This window comes from Pithys albifrons, chromosome 4 (genome assembly GCF_047495875.1).
Source record: "Pithys albifrons albifrons isolate INPA30051 chromosome 4, PitAlb_v1, whole genome shotgun sequence".
NCBI lineage: Eukaryota > Metazoa > Chordata > Aves > Passeriformes > Thamnophilidae > Pithys > Pithys albifrons.
In genome coordinates this window covers 43006131-43028386 of record NC_092461.1, presented here as the reverse complement: position 1 = coordinate 43028386, position 22256 = coordinate 43006131, and the positions used below count along the sequence as shown (strand labels likewise).

Here is a 22256-nt window from a genome sequence, read left to right as displayed (position 1 = left end):
CCACTCCCAACCCCTGCACTGCTGAGGGAAAAAAGGAAAGAAAATCAGGAGTGAAGTTGAGCCCAGGAAAAAAGGCAGGGGCAGAGAGAAGGTGTTTTAATATTTATTTCTCATCATCCTACTCTGATTTGACTGGTAATAAATTAAAGTAATTTCCCCAAGTTGAGCCTGTTTTGCCTATGGCAGTAACTGGTAGATGATCATTCCCTGCCCTTACATTGATTCATGAGAGTTTCACTGTATTTTTCCTTCCCTGCCCAGCTGAGGAGAGGAGCAGTAAAGTGGCCTTCTGGGGCATTTGACATCCAGCCACAGTCAACCCACCACATGACTTAACAGGTATGTTTTTGTAAGAGTTTTATCTTGGCTAGATCCCAATTCATCTGTCTTGGATAACACTATTTTGTGGAACTGTATTTTGTGGAAAACAAATGCACTCATATAGCTTTTTCCATGTTACCAACCTGGTGTTTCTGCTGCTGCTGTTTGCTTACATTCCTCAGGTAAGTATTGTATTTAACAATGTCTTGGCTCATCTCATCCACTCTGTCCATCAGTAGCTGCAGACTCTTCCCAAGGTGATTACTGAAATACAGAAACATTCATGAAAGATTAAATTTACTATTAAAAATCAGATTCAAAATTTAAAATTAATTCTATTACTTGACAATCATTTTTGCACTAATGGCACTGTTTGCAAATTTTCAAGTTCCTTATGATCTTTGTTCATATATTCATCTTATGATACTTTACATGGCATTTTCTCCTCTTGCATCTTTGCCCCATTGCAGATCCCATATTTTTGGTCTTTTCAGGAACCTCAGGGTAATGAAAAAACAATGTCTTGCATGAATTTGGAGTTATTACAGATACAAGTCACACATTTAAAAGAAAAAGTCTGATGCTTTTGTGACATGCAAACCAAGCAATATTCCAGGAGATGTGTTCAAAGAGTTTGGTTTTCAGTTATATTTACTAGGTTTTTCACAGATTTTTAACTATCCCTCTGCAGGGGTAGTTAAATATTCTTGAGAACTCCATCCCGTAACTTGTCTATCAAACTATGCCTGGAAGTTCAGCAGACATTGCTTGATCTTAGCTGTGGAGAGAGATTGTTGCATCCAGTGCAGCCAGCTCCACATTCCATACCAACATGGAAGCAGCAGGGCTGGGCGCGTCCCGTTCCACTTACGCGATCTACCGCCTTGGCCAGACAAATGCAGTCTGTTAAACAACTTTTATTGTTACCATTTTTAGCAATGGATTCAGTATTTTGCAGGAATGTTCAATTTAAGGTATAGCTTCCAAGCCAAAGTTTTGGAAGTTTTTAGGTTGGTGCCCATGGAGACAGTATTCATCCTAAATTGTGTTTACAGGGTAGAGCAGCAAAGAACGACACTTTCTGCTCTCTACTGATCTCTTTGATCAAAAGCTAAGTTTGTTGGCTCTGATCTAAGCCTTATTCAGTCCTACTTAGCTGACTACCAACAACTCAAAAAGCTAAACTACATCCTTCTCTTCCTCACTATAATTCATGAGAGCTTCCTTCCAATAAAGAACTTTGGTGCACTTCAATTCCAGAATCGTATCCTTCAGTCACTGCTGAGATTCTTTCTGCCTTTCACAATGCATTCCTGCCATCCTACAGCCTATGGACTGGAGAAACTCTAACTGAAAAACAAAGGCATGAAGTAAAAAGAGAACCGCACATATGATACTACAGACATCACTTGTTAAATTAAGTTAAATTATTCCCCAAATCCACAGAACTCCTAGCTGGAGACAGAAGCTGGTAATGTACTGAGGCAGCAGAGGATACCTGCTGAGAACCGAGCTGGAGACACCCTGATCTCTGAGTGCTGGGACAGCTGTTTCACTCACTGAACAAAGGTCTGCATCAGTTAACTTCAGACCACAATTTATTTACAAGCTAGAGTTAAATCTCAGTTGCATACAGGGGCAGATGGTGAGGAGGATTTCAGCTACACAGCAGCAAGAAAGGCGCCACTATAATAATTATTTTTAAACTTCTTAGGGTTTTTTTTCTGGTTGAACATTTCAAGAACATGGTATTTAAAACTGGAATAGTGCCATGGCTAGGGGCGTGCATGTTTCCATTTTTTTATAGCATTTATATTATACAGAGTTTGTGTTAGAACTGGATATTATCAGAAATGCCTGTGTAGGTACACACTAATGGCCTTGTAGGGTATGTGCATATCAGAAATACATAATTATTTTACAGATAGTGTCCATGTGAAATATAGCTGGTTACAAAGAATGATTTTATGTGATCTCTTTGGGATCAGCTTAGTACAGCAGAATAGAGAAACAGAGAGTTATTGTTAGAAGTTGCAGTAATACAGTGTTTGCTCTCATTGCCAGGGAAACAAAAAGCTAAAAACAGATAACTTAAACAGATGTGAACTGAGACATGAAGTGATAAGTATGCTGCAAATACAGGGCCAGCTTTTTCCTCAGCTCTCATGTAGTTGATACTCTTTTTTTGCTCCATTTCTTTAAAAAAATAAGCCTATAGGAAGTAATTTGTAAAAATGTATTACAATGTTTTACCTAGTTTTATTCAGCTGAAGTTTATTCTGGTGATATTTAAAATGTAGATCACATTGCTCCAACCCGTAACACTCATCACACACTTAATTAGCCCAAAGGGTCCTTTAGTACCTCAAAGATCACACTGCTAGGTACCTGCATGTCCTCTATGCACCACTGCAACTAAAAGAATCTATGTATTTTTAAAAAGGGTGCCAGTAAATGCTGCTGACATCCTCATCAAGACTCACTTCCCTACAGGGCTCTGTGACAGTCAAATGTAGACAATGTGGAGCTCAGCATTTGGCTTTGTTGTTGTTCTGGGGACATCAGTAATAAAGAAACTGCAATTTCAATGGATGCATTTCAGTCAGCAGACTCAGCAAAGGAGTCGATTAAACTGAGTTTACATTTAAATTAGTGAGTAGTATAGACAACAAGAGCAAATCTATAAAGCAAAACAGCTGGTGCTGAGAAACCAATGGACATGCTACATGTGTCTCAGGGGGGGCTCATCACTACTTCTGACACGGTCCAGTGATCTGAAAGTGGCTGAAGCACAGTAATTATCCTCCTAATGCCTCTTTTCAGTTTAGTTTCATCTGAAACAAGTCAGGTCTGAGAGCACCCAGTGGTGATGATCTGAGAACACTCTTGAACTGAACTAGAAGACAGCTCCACCTTAAGATAGCACCAGGAGACCACCACACTGCTATCGGTGAATCTTCATAGTATAAAACTACCAGCTACAGAACTGCTTTCATACTAAGCATCACAAAGTTCACACATGAAAACTGTGTTCTTTTCTGGGAATATAGATAATAAGAGGGAAAAACAGCATCAAAATTACAAAAAAAAATCTGTCATGGATTCTACACATCTAATGAAGAAACAACCTAATGAAGAGCACTCTTCACCAGAACTGTTAACAGCATCATGCACCTGTAGGGAGTGACCTGTAACACTTCCAGAAATTCATCATTTGATATTACCTATGTAGCTTAGATGGCATAATCAAAAATGCCCAAAAGGAGCTGTCACAGGGAAACTGTTGAAGCCTGTTTAGAACATAGACTAGAAAGTGTAGCCTGGAAAACAATTTCTTGTGTTGTGCATTTTTGCTCTAACAGCCTTATACCTGGTGGGGTATAATCCTTCACCCAAAAGGGCAGATATGAAATCAGGTCCTTGACATATGGATTACTTCTGAGTCCTTGTTTAACAATTATCAAATACAAAGGTCAATTAATTCTGAGAGTGAGAAGCAGAAACCTGTGAACAGAGTAGCCTAATCTGCACATAACACTCATGGGATCTTTTCTTTCTTCCTGCTGGTGAGTCTTGCATTTGGCAGTGCTGCAGTCCTCCAGCAACAGAAGGAGAAAGCAACAACTGTACAGTAACTGAACTCACAGATCACTCACTACACAAGGGCATCGAGTTAGGATACAGCTCTGGCTAAGAGACCTGAATGTAAGCCTTCCTCTTTCTTAGGGACTGCTCATACCACCACAGCCTCCCTTTGCAGATTCTTTTTAAGGAGAGCAAAGGTGGAGTTTACTGTTGGCAGCAAAGTCAGTTTAAGAGGTTGCAGCATCTGCATCTTCCTGCCTCTCCCTCTCTGCCCAAAGATTACAGCACTCTCAGCTGTATGGATTCAGCTGTTTGCGTGGGCACACTTCAAACTCTTTTAGTGAAATAGTCTACTGTAAATGCAAAGAAACCTGTTGGGTTTTTTTTTCTTAGGGAGGCTGAGGGAAGGGCTGGAAGGGAAGAGTGGGTGTCTGCCCTTTTCCATCAGACTATTCTACAAAGCTATTTTCACAGCCATATTCTGGAACAGATGAAGGAATAAAAATTTTTGAGGCTGGGAGGGGTGTAGAGATGAAATGGGGTAGTGGGGAGGAATGAGGCAAACAGCTGGGACAGGAACCTCAAACTGGCTCCGCTTCTGTAGGATTCATAATGGGGAACTACACATGAAGCCCACATTTACTTCAGCATCTTTAATCAGAAAAGGACTCCAGACACACTTGCTAAAGGTCTGAAACACCCAAAATGAAACCTCAAGTCAGATACCCAAACTTCAAAGAGCAGGACTATTCACATCATTCTCAGCTGTCTGTGTCCTGCTCATTAGTTTTAGCTGTTTCTACACACAGCTCACGGGTCTCAGCTCACACTTTTGGGGAAGCCCAAGTGCCCACACTGGACCAGAAGCCTGGGTGCCTCTACTCCCTCTGAGATACGAGTCATGGTGCTGCACCCAGGCACCAAAATTTGGCGTCTAACAATTCTGAAGCTGGAGATGTCCAAAACAGATGCCCCCATAAACTTGCCTACAGTTGCTGTATTTGGATCCCCTCACTTAGTTTGCTTGCACCATGGCTAATGAAGATGAGAACAAGGAGCAGTAAGGGGAAGCATAAGAAAATGCTGGATATCTGCTGCTCATTTTTAACACTTTCCATCAGCTCTACTGAGGCCTCTCTCAGAGTCACTGCTTTTTGGGAAAGGTGCCACCCTGCACAGCGTTTTTCCTCCCAGTGGGAACAGCTTTGGGTGGATTAGAGAGGTATTGCTGGGCAAAGAACATCTTTCTGATTAAAAATTTCTAAGGACCATTCCCACTTCTTAGGAGAATTTATTTACAATCTCAGCGTTTCAGCCAGAATTCAACCTATGCTGTTTAAGAGGATTTTGTTTAAATGAGATATGTAAGTCAGGAGTCTTGAGCTCCATTCCATTTTCTACTCAGACTTTGATGTGTGCCTTTGGGCAATGCATTTACCCTTTCTGTGTCAGGTTTCCCCATCTGCAAATTAGAGCTTTTCATAATTATCTTAATAATCTGTTAAGCACATTGAGATTTTTGAATAAGCAGTACAATGTATAAAGGTTAATATTGTTTTCAAAAGCCAAAGGAACCCTCCTTATGTCACTTTTGCAAAAATACCACATCCAATGTTTGAAAAATGTATCTGCCAAGTAGATGTTAGTGCAGTAAATGTTCAGCACATGTTTGCTTCTACTGACGCACACTATTAGAAAAATTGCTTGAGACAAATTGAGATATTATAGAACAACCCTATTATGAAGCTAGACCACAAAAAAGCTTTTTTTAATTTAAACTAGATCATCAATAGAATAAGGAAGAGACGGATGAGAATAAGAAAGTTGGTTGCAATTATTTCTCTGAAGATCTGGAACATTATCTGACAGGATTTTAATTCTTGAGTCTCTATCAAAAGACTGGCAGTGCTCCAAGGTCTTCAAGACATTTTGGTCTTTAAGGGTAGCAGGAGGGGAACAGTGTGAGAAAAAGGCCTGTACTTGCTATTGCTACCCTTGTGCTACTCTGACTTCAACTTCTTTGTCTAGAATATTACAATTAATTCAGATTTCACAAGAGAAACACATATTTCTGCCCCCCAAAAAGAAAACTATGATATACAATCATCATAAATGTACTTCAAAAGGAGAAAGACATTAAGGTGCAGGCAAAGTACCTCAGACAGATAGAGCTTCAACCTCAGACAAGGTGGGTGGCTGAACATGTGAGAATCTTGATGAGGCAAACTCTCCAGAGGAAAGGAACTATGGGTGAACAATTTTATGTCCAAAACTGTTGCTTCAGAAGATTAAAAGTTTCAGGGATGCTCCCAAACAAACGAAAAAATCCCACCAAAAACCTGAAAAAGCCCAACCAATCCCAAACCACAAAGAAAAAAAAAACAACACCACCACCAAAAAACCCTAAACAAAACAAAGAAAAAACCTGCAAAACAAAACAAAAACAAAGCCAAGACCAAAAAGTAGCCTTGAAGTTACTGTCAACAACAGCAACAATAGCAAAGTTAAGTGAAAAAGACAGGCACAAAAATTAGAAGTTGCTATCTGAAATGGTTTAGCCACAGCTGCTGAATGACAAAAATAAGGACATGTGAAAATAAATACAGAAAAGTGAAAATAAAACTCCAAAATAGTGGGGTTTGAACTCCTCTACTTCAGGCAATATATGTTCTTTGACTGAGTAACTTTCATAGCTGAATTCAAGTAAAAACTAGTTAAATATTTCATCAGGCAGTACCAGTCACTCTACCTTGAATAAACAAACATTACAATGTTTTAATTTGCCAGCTGCTGAGTTATACCAATGTAAGATATCACTGAATGTAACCTGCATGGTAACTAAAAGCAGGTATCAAATATTAAAAACGGACACATAAAAAACCCTCCAAACAACCCACTGGGGTAATTTCCAAAACTTTCCCTCCTTCAAACCAAACTAAGCACCTTAAATTCCTTAAATAGATCAGGTGAGCCAGAAAAATCTTCCAGGAAAGTCTGTGTAAATTTTGGGCTCATGTTTTTCTTGTTCACTTCTCATTCCCTTTGCTGATATGAGGACCAACACGAAAGCCTGTCTTGCACCAGACTTTTAACACCATCATTTCAGAAGAGAAAACAATTTGTAAAGTTCTTATCTCTTATCTTGAGTCAGGGCAATGATATAGAACAGCTACCATTTAAGATGTAAAGGTAATGAAAAGCTTCACCTGTCTTTTGTGATCTGTTCAAATTACTTTCCATTTCCAGAAATGCATTGTGTGACCAGCTGCAGCCCTTGCTAGGATCCAGGGTGCTGGGTAATCCCAGCCCTTCCTACAGAAGCAAACCCACAGAAACAACTAAGGGCTGTCAGATCACCTGGAAACCTGCTGTATCCTCAGCACGGTTCTCCTTTTCACACTAAAGTGATGGAGCTCACAAGAAGTCAAATCATTGTCACCTCCTACATCCAGTGCCCACCCTCAGATCCTCAGATGGGATAAGCTTTGTGATCTTTGACCATGGAAACAAAGAGCCTGACAAAAAGCCTTCGAAGTCAGACAGGCCAAAGTTCTTCACTTCATTAATTACAAAGTCACACCTTTACTGGACAGAATTATTGACTAAGTATTACTTGTGACATCTGTAAATTCCGCAGCAGAGTTCAACCTGATACCTGTTCTCTCTAGACCACTTCCTCCAAAAGCTATCAGATCCCTCAATACACATCCACATAAGCTCAAGTAGAGAGGGTGGAAAATTTCCACTAGAAATATGGATCCATTAACTTCAGTCTTACATGGGGGAAGGGTGGGGGCAGCAGGCAGCAGAAAAAATGAAAAAGGAAAGAGGCCAGTAGGATCAGAACCTTGGCAGACAACACCTTAATGTAAAAGGAAAGTGTTGTACCACAAAAACCTATTAAAGAACACAACCCAGTTTTCACATACAACAAGATACTACATCATTCTGTGTATCTGGTTACTTTGGTCAGCCCAATCCAGTTAACTGTATTGTGTTGCATAAGATTTAACCACCACCAAATTTTTTATAATACTGCTAGAAGTCATGCTCATTCTGCTATCAAGAGTGTATTTTCAGAGCAAATCACTATGAGAACAAAAAGTTATTCTTAGAGTTATGAGAAAATCATTTGGGAAACTTAAACAATTTCTGACTTAGTGAATGCTGGCTGTCATGACAATCAGTTTGAGCATTTCTGTCAGTTTTTCAGAGCCTTTATTATGTTATTTTCAAATTCACCCTGCTTCCAAAGTAAAACAACTGCCTTTTCTTTTTTATTAAAATAACTCGTTTAATTTCTTGAAGAATATTTAACAGAACCGATTTTTATATACAGATCTACTTGCCTGAATTTTCTGAGTGCCCATGTTTTCTTGAAGAAATACACACTGCCAGCAGTGCAGGTATATGCACATTGCAGGCTGAATTTAGTCCCTGAATCTAATGCTACAGTTTTACCATGCAATTTTCCTTCAGCAAAAGAACATGAATGGTAATGTGTTAACCCCATTAAAAGTCAAGGCAAAGCTTCCATCGACTGTAATGAGACTGGGATTTCACCCAAGGTGTTCAACTGTGGTTTGGCAAAGTGAATAAAAGTACATCCATTACTGTAACAAGTACTTACCTGCTAGCCAGACTGAGCAATTCATGTCTATCGGCTACTGCAGATTTCTTTTCCAGTTCCCACAACATCACATTGATCAGGTATGAATTCTTAATTACAATGGGCACTTCTTCAAACATGTTTTCGTATGCAATATTTGCTTTTTTCAAGCTGTGAAAAAAAAGTTAAAGAATATTTACTAATACAACCAATACCTCTCATCTTCATTGAATTGCTGCTCCAATAATTGGCAATTTTGTAAAAGCACTTAATTGTCATAGTTTCACAATCTAACAAGAGGAAGTTTTGCTAAGAGCGCATTGCATGGCAAAACCTCACATTTACAAAAACTACGAAAAGCTGCTCTAGGAAAAACTCTGAAGTCAAACAGCTGCCTTGCTTGCTAATACATTACCTACACAAAAAAGCCTCCAGCAAGAGACTACTGACAGGATTAACTCTGCCGCTTCCAAAATACTTTACTGATGTCCCGGTCATCAGGTTTTCTTGAATAAAAGTGAACACTTAGTTACCACATGACACTAAAATACCTTTAAAATCATAACTAATACAATGAAAAATCGACCCAATAGCTGAATAATTACAATTTTTACTGACCAAAAAATCAGATTCACAAAATAGCGTATGTTTTGAAGTAACTAAATTCTATGGTGAATATTAAAATATAAACTTCCAGGGTGTATTTTTTTACAACATACACATAAAAAGGTATTGCTATTGCTTTATAAGAGACAGTAATACCTTTCATAAAATCTGGAAATAAAAGCATGATCTACAAGTTTCTAAGGAAATATAGCCTTAACTTCTTTGTATCCATATTGGATTTTGGAATTAAAATTTTTGCTTTTTGCCTTCCCCCCATCCCTTCTTCTTTTAAGTATTTTTTTTGGACTAATCACAGATTTGTTTGTTCATCGTGGAAATGTTTAGACACCAAGCAATGAAATGATTACGTTTTTCCTCAACTACGCAATTTTTACAAGTGCTTGTGCTTTTGCTATTGAACACCAAGCTGTTGGAGGAAAAGGATGCCAGCTAAAGCCTACATCTGTAACACACAGCTAATCTTTTCAAACAGTAATTATCCTGCTCCACTCCAGAAGATTGTGTCCACATGGGGGAGTTAATTTGGAACAAATACACAGCAACAGCTATTTCAGAATACCTGCTCTACTTTCCTTCTGGAAAAAAAAAAGAGCTTAAAGACAGACCAGCTATTTCCCTTCCTCCACTTCTTTTAGTCTATTTTTGGCTCTGTTCCCAGATACAACTGTCTTCTCCATGGTCCTTACAGTACGTCCACTGACTAGCCCCAAAATCAGTTACAGTTCCACCACCGACACAGATGCCTAAAGACAAGTCACTTCCATGCCTGCTCAGCTCCTGGTATCAGTCCACGTCTATCACTACCCACACAGATTACATGATCACTACCTATATAGATTACACTATTACATGAGATTTTAAAATACAGTGTTTCATTATTCCATGTACCATCCTGCATCCCAAATTCAGCAAACTCTTGAGAAAACATTCTTTGAAGTTACTTACGCTTCCGGAGAGAAGTCTTTTTCTTTGCAAACTTCCATCAGTTTGGGAGTCAGCCTATATGCCTTCAGTGACAAAGACCCTTGGGCAGTCTTAATGGGATCTATTAATTAAAAACGGAGGAAGAATATTATTAACAAACCCAAACTGCCTTCTTCTTTTTAAATATCTGAGTGAAAAACAGGAGGAAAATAACTAAGTCATCCTATTAAATAAAAAGAGGAGATCAAACACAAAAAAGACACTATAGCAGAGGCAATCCTACTGTAGTCCAATGTAAAATACATCCAACCATACATAGTGAGGCCAATTAGTAAACTTAACTTGGAGAACATGTGGAATCTAGACCTATTCTACTCACATTATTTCCTTATTAAAGGTCCAATTCACATTTTCTTCTCTTTCATATGAATTACCCACAGAACTTATGTAAGAGCAACCTCATTTAAGTAAAGATTTTTCCCTCCAGTCATTATGCAGTAAATTAAAATATTCATCAAACTACATTTTATATTTTAAAAAATGTAACTTTAGAGTAGCAATAAGCTAATTCAGATCAGGCTGCCATGCTACTTCATGCATGAGAACGTAACTGGTATATAAAAAGACTCGTTTTGCATTGACATACTCTGCTGAATTTAGGGGGAAGTTTTCTAAACAAACTGTTACATTCCTTGGACAAAGAAGCTTAACACTTGCAGCATGATAACGGCTGAAGCATGCCAACATGAGAATAAAAGCTGTGTTAACATTCATGTTGTCTGAAACTTAACACAGTAAAACTTTTAGCAATCGGTGATAAAATGAAAACCAAAATAGACTGAAACAAGTGGAAAATTCATCAAGGTCTGATGATGCAATGTTTCCAGCCAATATAAGTATACTTTAACAACTTGTTCTTTACTGTAATCCAATTGTTAACATACTGAAACAATTTTGGGGCAGCTCATAAGATTGATCGTATTCATTAGTATTTTTTCTGACAGATACTCAGGACGTTACATTTACTTCTCAGCTGGAAACTATATGCAAGTCTGCCAGATATGGCAAACTGTGAGTGTTTGGGGAGGGGGAGGCTATAAAGCTGTTAAATTGCCTACGGTTCTGATACAGCACAGAACATCTGGTCTGGAGAGCTTGAGGAAACACCATTAAATAGGCAGAAAAGAAAAAAATCTTTGTGCTAAGAAACAGTCCAGGTTTTGTATGCTTCTGTCAGAGGTATAAAAAAAAAACTTGGCAATTCGTGTGATGATTGGTCAGTCACGTACAGAGCCAGACACGCTAGCAAGCAGGGTTTGTTAGACATCTGGTCGGGTTCCACCAGCCCCTTCCACGAGGGAGGGGAGATGAAGGAATAAAAATGAAGCAGCTACTCCAGCATTCCAAAACGTACACATCAGGGCTCTGATAGCAAGAAAAATAAACAGAAAGAAGGAAACCCTGTCTAGACTTAGCTGCTGCTGAGGCTGCCGTAGACACAGGGTTGGTATTTACTTGAAAAGGCCTGCCAGGCTACTCTTACAGGCAAAAGACAGAATACAAAAATAGTAGTAATAATATTAAGAGGGGAAAAGAATAATAAAGGAAACCTCATACTAACCGTAAATGAGAACTACAGACTCCTCAATTGCGTGCTGGTAGCTGAACTGGGAGTCCAGGAGGGCACGAGTGACAAAAGAGCCATAGTACGTGGACTGGTACCAGCCAACGTGAAGATGATCAATGTTTACGTGGCGGAGGCTTCGCATCATTTCCATCTGGTATTGAACTAGATTAAATAAAAAGTATGTTTAAAAAGTAAACTTACACAACCTGTACTATTTAGAGAGAAAGCTTGATATGAAATGAGTAAATCGTATTTTCTTATTTTCAATTTTTGCAACTTCCTATAAATTTGTTTCCTCGCTGCTGGACTGTCTTTATTAAAATCCAGAGCTTTCTCAGAGAATGAGAGTAAGACCAGCCCGAGTAAGTAAACTTTTTTCAGCTGCATTTAATTGCACAAGTGATCAACAAACTGTTACACGTCATTTACAGTGTGCATTACCTTGCTGATTCATAAAAAATGATACTGGGTTTCATTAAGCAGTAACATTTGACCATTTAGTAACACAGACATACTATGACATGTTGCAATACTGTCTGGAATTAGGTAACTTTTGGAATAAAAAGGAGAATGATTTAATGAGTATAAGAAAGAGATTATAAACTACCTGTGTCTTTTTCACAACAAAAAAAGACATTTATGTTAAGAGTTTGGGGGACCAGCTATAGCTGTCAGATAGTTTTGATTGCATTTATCTTCCAATTTTCAACCCTGTTTTTTCTTTTTAGATGTATATAAAGGCAAAGTATGCATATATGTACATATTATTGTATATAATACACACACATCTATATACAGTAAGTTACTTTAAACGGTAGAGAACAATTATTTTGTCAGATGTTTTACTCCAACAGCTGTAACGTTTCATTGTACCAACACAAATTCTATTTCTACTAAAATGCTTCATTGAAACAGATCACCTTGATGGAACAGAATTCTATTCAGGAATATTTAACATAATCCCATCAAGCAGAAAAACACTACTTATCAGTTATCAGACCTTTTAAACAGACAGACACGATGCCTGCTGGTTAAATTTAAGGAAACAGATTTCAATGTGATTATCAGATGAACCAACACTCAGAGGCAAGCAACAGGAAATCAAAAGCAACAACACTACACAATCCTAAGTTTTGTCTGCAGCTGCAAAATTTACAAAGATAAAACACAACACCCTTTATCCATTCATTTTTGTTAATTTTTTTCAAGACTTCACCTTGTGCAGATGAAAATAAGATATTCATTATAAAAGAAAGAAAATTCATTAGAGGCAGAATGTGCTACATGTTGAGACCCTACTTCATATTCTTTCAAAAGGAAAAAAAAATCCAAACATATTAAAGATACAAGGAGGCATTTTTCAAGATTGGACAAATATTTTTTCAACTTATCACCCACTCTTACAGCACAAACGACATTCTGCAGTCTCTAGCCCTTTCCATTAAATTGCCATATCTGACTGACTGTATTTTTAAAGTAACACTTATAAGCACTTATATAAACCCTTGCAGACTTGTATCAGCATATGTTGGTGATTGCATTCTATTTCATAGTATCCTAATCTCAATAGAAATGACTTGAAATCAGTGTTTCATCCAGAGCACCATGATGATACAGCATCCCAAAACTAATCCAGCGCAGCCATCCAGGCCTCAGTCTGAAACGCCCTGACAGCCCGCCCGCAAAGGAAAGGCTCGTACCATGTGCCTGTCCCTAAACCAAGGCCTATCTACATCCTTCTGGCCTGCAGAACTGATCAAACAGCTGTTTCAAAGTCAGAATGAAAACCTTTCCCTTTGCCATATCAAAGTAAGTTCATAGTCCAACTCGCAGAAACAGTGGTCAGTCTGAAGCTCCTTACCCAGCAGTCCAGATGCTTTAGCAGCTCAACATTTCTCTCAAAAGCAAAGTTAAGACTCAGCTTGTCTAAGAATCTCAGTCCTTAAAATTAAAAGGTTTTGGTGGAAGTTTTTGGGGGTAAGATGGTAAGTTTCTAGATTTTACAATTAAAACAATGAACACAGACCTCCCTCAGAACAAACTAAAATATTCCAGGTGTGACCACAATTTTGAATTGAAAAAGCATATGATCCAGTTATTAAATGTAGCTAGAATTAAATATTTTGGTTAAAACAAGCTTTTCAAAGGTGTATCTGTGTGGAAAGCAAGTAAAGCTTGCTTGTCACATGACTTGCTACAACATGATAAAAAATTAAATTATAGTTAGATCCTTTCTAGCCAAACAAAGCCATGAAGAGGAAAAATGAGAAAAGATTTTCAAAAGCAGCTGAATAAGATAAAAGATTTTGTGAGAATAAAACTAAATGTGGACTTTTAGATAGCTAAACTAGACTGTTGTTTGCAGTGGCAATTCTTTGTAATTGTAATTGTGTCAAAGTAGAGGTGGTCATGTAATGATGGGGAAAAAATACTCAGACATAGATTCCTATGAAATCACGTGGTTGACACATCCAAATAATTTCTCCCTTGGAAGTATAATATTCAAGAGCAGGAATACTCTAAGAAAACCTCCAAATCTTTTACATACTTGAATAAGGTATATCATACTCCTAAAAGTGTTCATCTGAGAGGTAACCAAGTTCCAGGATAACTTCTTTCCTCAAACACACCACAACCAGTAACATTTAACTGAGAACGAGGTAAGTAATATTGTCCAGAAGAAAAAGGACTCACTGAAAACTATCCAGATTTCAAGTCAGCAATTCCTCCTCTCATGACTGTTAGCAGTTAGATGATAATGAAGGCAATAATGGAAAAAATGTCAAAGAACCAATAAAGCATCAATAGCTAACATCTCTGCCTTAGGAAAACAACTGCAGAAATTAAAACATGATGCAGTCCCCACCAGGGAGAAATGGAAACTCTTTTAACCAAACATATATATTTTATAACATGTATTAGTAGCTAGATAGCTCCAACAAGCTGCCAACTTGCACAAATGGATAACAGCTCCCAAGTTCCTTTTGCTGATACCGTTACCACTGTTTCTTTACATCACTTGCCTAATCCACAGAACATCACCTTTCTACCTAGAAGTTTAGCACAGACTGGGCAAGAGCTTTCTCCTCCTTCTACCCAGTCTTCAATCTGCTAGGATTTGGGACTGTCCGTGCACTTTATCGAATGAATTCTCTGTTTCATGTCACAGTCCTTCCAAAGCCACATTGCAAAGGTGCCACTAAAAAGTGCCACTAAGTCTGAGAGTGCTCAGAACTGAGGTGAGCAAAGAAAAGCGCAGGGGAATGACCAGACCAGGATGCTTCCCCCCTTTCCCCAACATTTAAATGTAGTGTACCTACATTTTAAAGCAAATTATTTGTTCAAAAGTGTCCTCATGAGGAGGAAAGCCAAGAGTTGTGTTTGTCCTTCTCAGTGGTGCTGTTTGCACTGAGAATGCACAATCTTTGTCTCCTGAGCCATCATCCATCTCTTGGGCACATTTCTGGTGTGGATTTTTAATTTAACAGAAGTCTCTCTTTTTTGCTGTTATTAAAAAAACCCTCCTTCCTCTAAAGGGTGATTTTTATTTAGTTTGCAAACAAATGGGGGAATTAATGAAGCTAGAAAGTGTCACTATAGTTTGTCTAAAGCAGAAAAAGGGCAAAACTATACAATGTGGGTGTTTTGCTTGAATATGACTGACTTGTGTGAACTTGTATTGATAATATCAAAATGCCTCAAACAAAAAACCTTGACAGTAAACCCTATTACAGTAGTTTGGTGGATATTTTTCCCCTGAACTCAATTTGTTTTAATAAAGGTAAAATATTAAAGAAAATACTAAAATAACATAAAGACATTTTTCTTTCCTAAAAAGTATTTGCAACATTAAAAACTTTATCTGGGTTTTCACATGTAGGAGATATATACCCTACCTTACCAACAAAAAAACATAAAAATTATACACTATATCAGATATAAGGCCAAGAATTGAACTCTGATGTGATGACCTGTTCAACACTGGGACAACTCATGTTTTCTATACCTTAAAATATTCTTGGTCAAAAACTTCCCCGTTTCAAAACCTAAATTAAGACTAGGTCAAATCAGCTGAAGCACTGAAAAAACCTACCTATGATTACTTCAAAGTCCAAACAAATCTAAGACCTTGGAGTTTACAACAACTGGCAAATTTACATCTTTCTGGAAGTAACAGATTATTCCTAAAACACTTCCAAAACAAATGTTCTTGCAGCACCCTGATCCATGATGCAAGTTTACTTATCACTAAATTGTTTCTTTACAAACAATTCCTTAGAATTTGCCTCTCATGGGGTCACACACGCATGTGCATGTTGCTGAAATTTAGTCCTTACATAGTTATCGTTACCATCAGAGGAGATGCATTTCAGTCTGGCCACATTCCGACTGCCAGTAAACATTGTGACATGTGAGACCCTGATCAAAGGTAGTCTGGAGGCAATACATTTGATGACACCTCAGATGCTCAAGGCCTTAATTTCCAAACATCGTTGAAGCTGATATGCCTTATGAAACCCTCTGGTTTTAAGAGTAGCAACCAACATGTCTCCTAAAAAGCCAAGCCCTACCAAAGTGACAGAACTTTGTACCCCCCTATTACATCCCATAACCTGACTGATCCCCCAGTTTGCTGCAGTGGGCCCTGGACAAAGGAGGCAACAACCAACTCTTTCCTACAAACCACGAACATCTGTGCAGCCTTCTGTCTGCATTTCACAGTTAAATGTTTGTCTTGACTCCCGTTTGTTATGGGTTTAGCCAGGTGGGCCTAAACTTAGGTTCTAAAGTCCAGCTAGGCCTAGGATTGTCAGCTGATTTACGCTGGGCTGAGCTAGCTAACAGCTGACTTCTTCCAGCCAATAATCTTGTATTCCATACCATACTACATCATCTCAAAGGGGGTAAAATCCAGTGTATGGGAGTGGCTTAGTTAGTTCCATCATGGCTGCACTAAGAGGAAGACATCTAGCAGCTCCTCTACTATGCTAGGCCCTGCTTCTGTTGCCTCTGCTTGCATTTTGTTTGCATTCAGGGAAGTAGAAATATTTTGTTGTTATACTTTCTTGCTGAGTGTCTTTTGAAGTGCTTATGAATTTAGAGTAATGGGCTTTGTATTAATTGGGGTGTGGGAAGTTATTCCTTGTTATATATATGTAACTTGTGTGAGTGTGTGTTATATTGTAGTTTCCTTTTAATTTTCTCTTTTCTGTATAAATACATGTAGTTAGTTTCAGCATAAACCTGGTTTTGAGGTTTTTTTATTCCCTCTCCCTCTTCTCTTCCTTAGCTGGCTGGGGGCAGGAGGGACCCTTTTCACTCTGTCCTGGACAGCTGGCGTTTTGCCAGCTCAACCCAGGACACCGTTGTACAAATTTGTCCTTTAACCATGTTCTCAAACAGCAAAAGTTGCACATGCCTTCATGAGGGCAAGTCACTGGTTCAAGGAAAAACGTGGGCCTTTCCTGTTTCCTGACCCTCCTCAAACCTGAAGATGAATATTGTTTCCTTGCAGAATGTTGAGCACCCAGAAGACAGATGAACTACAACTACCAAAACTTTATTTAGGACTAGGCATACTTTCCAAGGGACACGACAGTCCACCAGAAGAGACAGCATCCAGCCTCTCCACTAACACTTCTCTGAATTTAACTGGCAACATGAACATGCAAATTTTGATCAATCTGGCCAAACTTAATTGAAGAAGAGCTAAAATATCCCTTATAGCACTGCTACTAATGTGGATGGTATTTTAAGGCAGTAACTTGTCTCTTTTGAAGTGCTACCATGTGGTGGCATGCATACTGAACAAGTGCTATACACTTCACAGCACAAAAAATTTGGGTTTTTCTATACATATTCACTTTGCCAAACCACATGTATGCTTCAGACAGTATCTTCAATGACTAACCAAGTTAGCAGATGCTAGTTCAAGGAGCCAGCATATGCATTTGAAAAGAAGGAAAACTGATTTATTTAATTTAATTTAGCACAGAGAATTATGAAGACAACAGATTAATTCAATTCCCTACACACACACAATCTCAATTAATTGTCTAAAAAACTATGAATCACAATAACTGCATCTATTGATAATTCCAATTGTGAAGATACAAATACAAGTAATACCACAACCAACTTGTCCTGGTTAAAAAATACAAATAAAAAGGATGGGCAGAGAGAAACAAGAATCCACAATTAATCCCAGCAAAGACAACATTTTTATCTGAAAAAGCCTTTAGATACTGCTGAAATACATTTCTTAAGCAAAAGTACATGCCACATACGTGCACAAATACTTGCAGATTTTTATCTATATCCAACCACCTCACACAGACTTCGCCTGACAAATGCACAAGCTCAGTAACTCAACAATTCTCCTATTCAGGGAGAAAAAAAAATTAAAAGTAAATATTGCCTTCCTCAATAATATTAATTTCCTCCTCTGAAATATCAAGTCAGGGTTACAAAACAGTACTGTATTTTATGCACTTTCGCTATACTGGGCTGAAAGCACCTGATCTCCTCTAAACTTGGAAGCTAAGCAGACCAGGGCCTGTGAGTAGCTGGATGGGGAAAAAATCACCTGAAAATAGGCAAAAGTCCAAGAGTCATAGTCAGTCATAAGACCACAAAACCAAAAGCAAGTCCAAAGACTTAATTCAACTCCATTTTAATTGCTAAATTCAAGAATGAAAAAAAGGGCAGAAAATATGTGGCCGAAAATTAAATTTGTTTTTAAGGAACTGTTGTGTTCTAATGAGTTTGTAACTGTGGTGAAAAAACTGTATGTTCACAAATCTGCATTTTTGTACAGGCATGAGATACACTGAATGCAGATGTGTAACAAGCAGCCCTATCTATGCCACCAATACTCCTGCTCTAGTGAGAGCAAGCCCAAACATCTTCTGAGTGAATGCTCATTACAGCAACTGAGGCTTTGCTTGTGCCTTAATGCTTTTTTAAAACAAAAAGGTTCTTCATGTTATGAGAAAGAAGGGGAGAAACAGAAGAGGAAAAACTCTTAAATAACAACTCATTATGTATGCTCAGTAAACTCACTCATTTTTAACCTTGATCACAATTCAATGTTAGTTTTACGACAGCACTGTGTGATATTAATTGTGCTCTACAGAAAAAAGTATAGGACGCCCAGAGGAGATATCACTATCAGTAGGTGAAAAATGAAATGTAACAGAACATAATAAAGTAAAAAACAACATTTGGAGTGCTTCTGTCTGGAGATACTTACCCCAGTGTAAGCACGTATCTCCAGACCATTACTGATTACCAGGTTAGTCGGCAGCTGCCCAAGGACAGTCCCCACAAGAGCTGATGACCAAAGCCTTGGCAGCGGGGCAGGGATAACTGACTGGAGTCTGGGACACCCCACCAAGGCAAGCAGTGACTGCCCATCACCACCTTGTGCTTTGCAGAGGTGGCTCCAAGACAGAGGCCAGCACAAGGACACAGCTCCTGCCAAAGCGGGGCAAGGTAGGCAAGGGCAGCTCTGTCACTGCTGGGTATAAAAGAGGGCAAGTTTTCACAGCAAGTGAGTAAAAGAAGAGAATGGGGAAAGCACAGGGATGTGCGTGACAGGACAACGGGAAAGTAGCAAAAGGAAGCACACCACTTCCTGCACATGTGCTGGCACTCACCCAGAGTTTTCTGACAGCGAGCTTGGGGCTCTGGTCTAAGCACATAACACTAAATTAGGAGGCAATCAAACCCATCAAGCTTTTATATCATTTTATTAACTCATGAGCAAATATTCAGATAAGCCTTTGGACAAGCTAAATAAATCTCACTGACCACACAATTCTCTACACAATTCAAGATAACAGAAATCTGTTTCTGTTTTTAAATAAACACACCCAAGCCTCAAGAATATTCTAAATATGAGGGGCAGGACTGCCCAGGTGACTTGCAAAACTGTCTTCTAAGGTATGCAACATTATTCCAAAGGATAAAAGCATTAAAATACTATCTTTAACAAATATTAAAACACTGGAGTTTACAAAAAGCATGTTTTAGTTCAGGAATCCATTTTAAACAAGCATCTTGACATTCAACTTTGAAATCAAGCAATATATTTCAACTATTTTGTTGTCAATTATTTTTAAGAAGCAATGGCCAGAAGAAAAGGCAAGATCTTTTGCAGACTTTCTGCCATGTAATTGGAGTATCTTTCTTGGCATTTATCTAGAAAGCTCCATCTTCACAATATCTTATAAACACTCGCCATTTAATCCTCCATCTTTTCCTACAGGGCAGGTAGACATTATTCTTCTCTGAGCATCCATTTGGCTTAGACTATTTTTACATTGATGGAAGACAAATTTTATATGGGATTGAAATCTTTATCAAGAAAAAGAGTTTCAGTCAGGCTGTACTGCCATGACAGCAGTAAATCGTACTACTAAAAATGCCATCTGGGCAACCTAATTCTGGCTTTCCTTGTAAAAGAACAGGAAGATGCTATCTCATTTCCAAATAAACATCACATGCCTAATGAAAGCATCAACTGCTTTCTATTAGGAGTGTATTCCCATGAACTTCGGCACCTTGAAACCTTTACTTACACCAATTTTGTCCAATAAGTATCATTCTAGCTGCTAGAATGGAAAGTAGGATTAAAGGCATGAAAAGGAATCGGCATGGTCAAAACACAACTTTGTGTTATAGTAACTTTATATCTAAGTAAGTATCTCCTTTAAAAAATGTGGGGTTTTAAAGTTTTGTTAAGATTCCTGCAGTTTCTTTACTGACCATTGATTTTTGCTTCTTTACTTTATGGAGGCTACAGTAATATATAAAAGTTCTTTTTTTACAAAACATCAACATATCTATCTTCGTGCTCCAAATTACAAAGCAATTAAGCACACAATAACAGAGAACTGTGGTGAAACTTTAACTCCTTTTCTATATAAATGTCAATCAGTTTAATGTACTTCTATGAAATTTTATATTACATAAACACTCAGAGAGGTTATTCAATTATCTGGGAAAATTTGGAAATGTTTAAAGATTAATGAATTACACAGTCACTTTTACTTTTTAATGTAACGCAGATTTTCATATTCAACAATTTGAAAGCAGAACACACAATGAAATGGAAACAACTCACAAATCCCTCCATTTTCAAAATCAGTAAAGTCATACAGCACACAACACTCTCATTTTGTTAATAACTTTTCAATAAGTGAAGAAAAATGACAACTTCACAAAAGGGGTTTCGGGGTTTTTAAATTTCTCACCTTCCCTTGAAATGCAGAAAAAGACTTTTCATCTTTGTAAAACTTCGAAGTTTGGGTATTTTGTACCATTCATTGCTTGCACTGCAGAAATTCAAAGGGTAATGGGAAAAAGAGGAATATCCTCTTCTTGTGAGCTTAATAAAGTCAAAACACCCATCTTCTGTTACCAGATACAACAAATCAAGCAGTTTTCTGATGGCTTGGTATTGAATAGCACACGTCTGTTTTCAAGACTTTCTCATATGTTCTTAAATTTCACGCTTACAAAATGTGGTCTGAACACTGGAGCAGACACAGCTCCATATAACAACTTTCCTGAATAGCAAATCAGGATTCATCAAAAGAAAAATCATTGCTACAGCCTCTTTCTTCAGTTGAAAGTTACAGAAACTATTTGTTTTCTGTGACCTCCATCAGACCATGATGTAGTGGTAACACTGCTAAACATCTTGTAGAGAGAATCAGTGAAGAAAGCACAACATGGTCGCTACCCCTATAAACCCACCACTTAAATCAAAATTACACAGTATCTGGCTTTCCAACACACTAAGTACACTTGTTAAAAAAAGAAAAACAAAGAAGAAAAACGAGTGTGTCTTCAGCATTGGCCTTCCAGCTTCTTCCACTGGAGGCCAACTGTGCAAAGTAAGACCTCCTCAAGCACCAGGATGGCTCAAAGCAGTCAACATCTGCTCTTTTCAGGAAGAAAAGAGGACCCCACACAACTCCCAAAATTCACATCAATTTTACAAAGTCTACCAGTTCTATCCAGCCCAGGGGCTGTTACTGAGCAAACAGCTGTAAATTGCCTCATTAATTTCTTTATTTTCAGTAAGAATAGCACTTAACTCTCACCCCTACCAGTAACTAAGAGTCTTGTCTAATACCTACATGAACACAGTGTCACAAGGACATTTCACCTCTTACCACACTCTCAAAACTCCACCTGACAACTCCAACACATCCCATTGATCAGGCAGCCATTTCACAGTCCATGATATCAACAAGAAGTGAGACATCCCATCTGACCAGCTTAGAGAGCAACGATTAAACTGTATGAAAGCTTCAACCAAGGGCAGCTTCACTTGGATCTCTGCTCTACGATCTCTACATGCACTCCTTGGCAAAGTCTCCAAGCCATGAGCAACGTAACTTTAATTCACACAAGCTACAAGTAAGTCAGAATCCAGGCAAAGTCCTACCCAGTAGACAAATGACAAAACATCTCTCCACTACGAGATTCAGGGTCAGATATTTGCTTTGTAATGCACTGACTTTCAGAAAAAAATAAGTCAAAACCTCTTGC

At 38.2% G+C, this 22256-nt stretch overlaps 1 protein-coding gene across 1 annotated transcript in view; it reads right to left on the bottom strand.

The window, feature by feature from the left end:
- The window catches only part of EIF3H (eukaryotic translation initiation factor 3 subunit H), an 87985-nt gene that overhangs the window by 5256 nt on the left and 60473 nt on the right, over positions 1–22256 (bottom strand). Inside the window, exons 3-6 of the mRNA XM_071553951.1 lie at positions 11688–11855; positions 10088–10187; positions 8537–8686; positions 465–585 (exon numbers count right to left, since the gene is read on the bottom strand). Of these exons, the coding sequence (XP_071410052.1) occupies positions 465–585; positions 8537–8686; positions 10088–10187; positions 11688–11855 (539 nt within the window). The remainder of the gene's footprint in view (positions 1–464; positions 586–8536; positions 8687–10087; positions 10188–11687; positions 11856–22256) is intronic.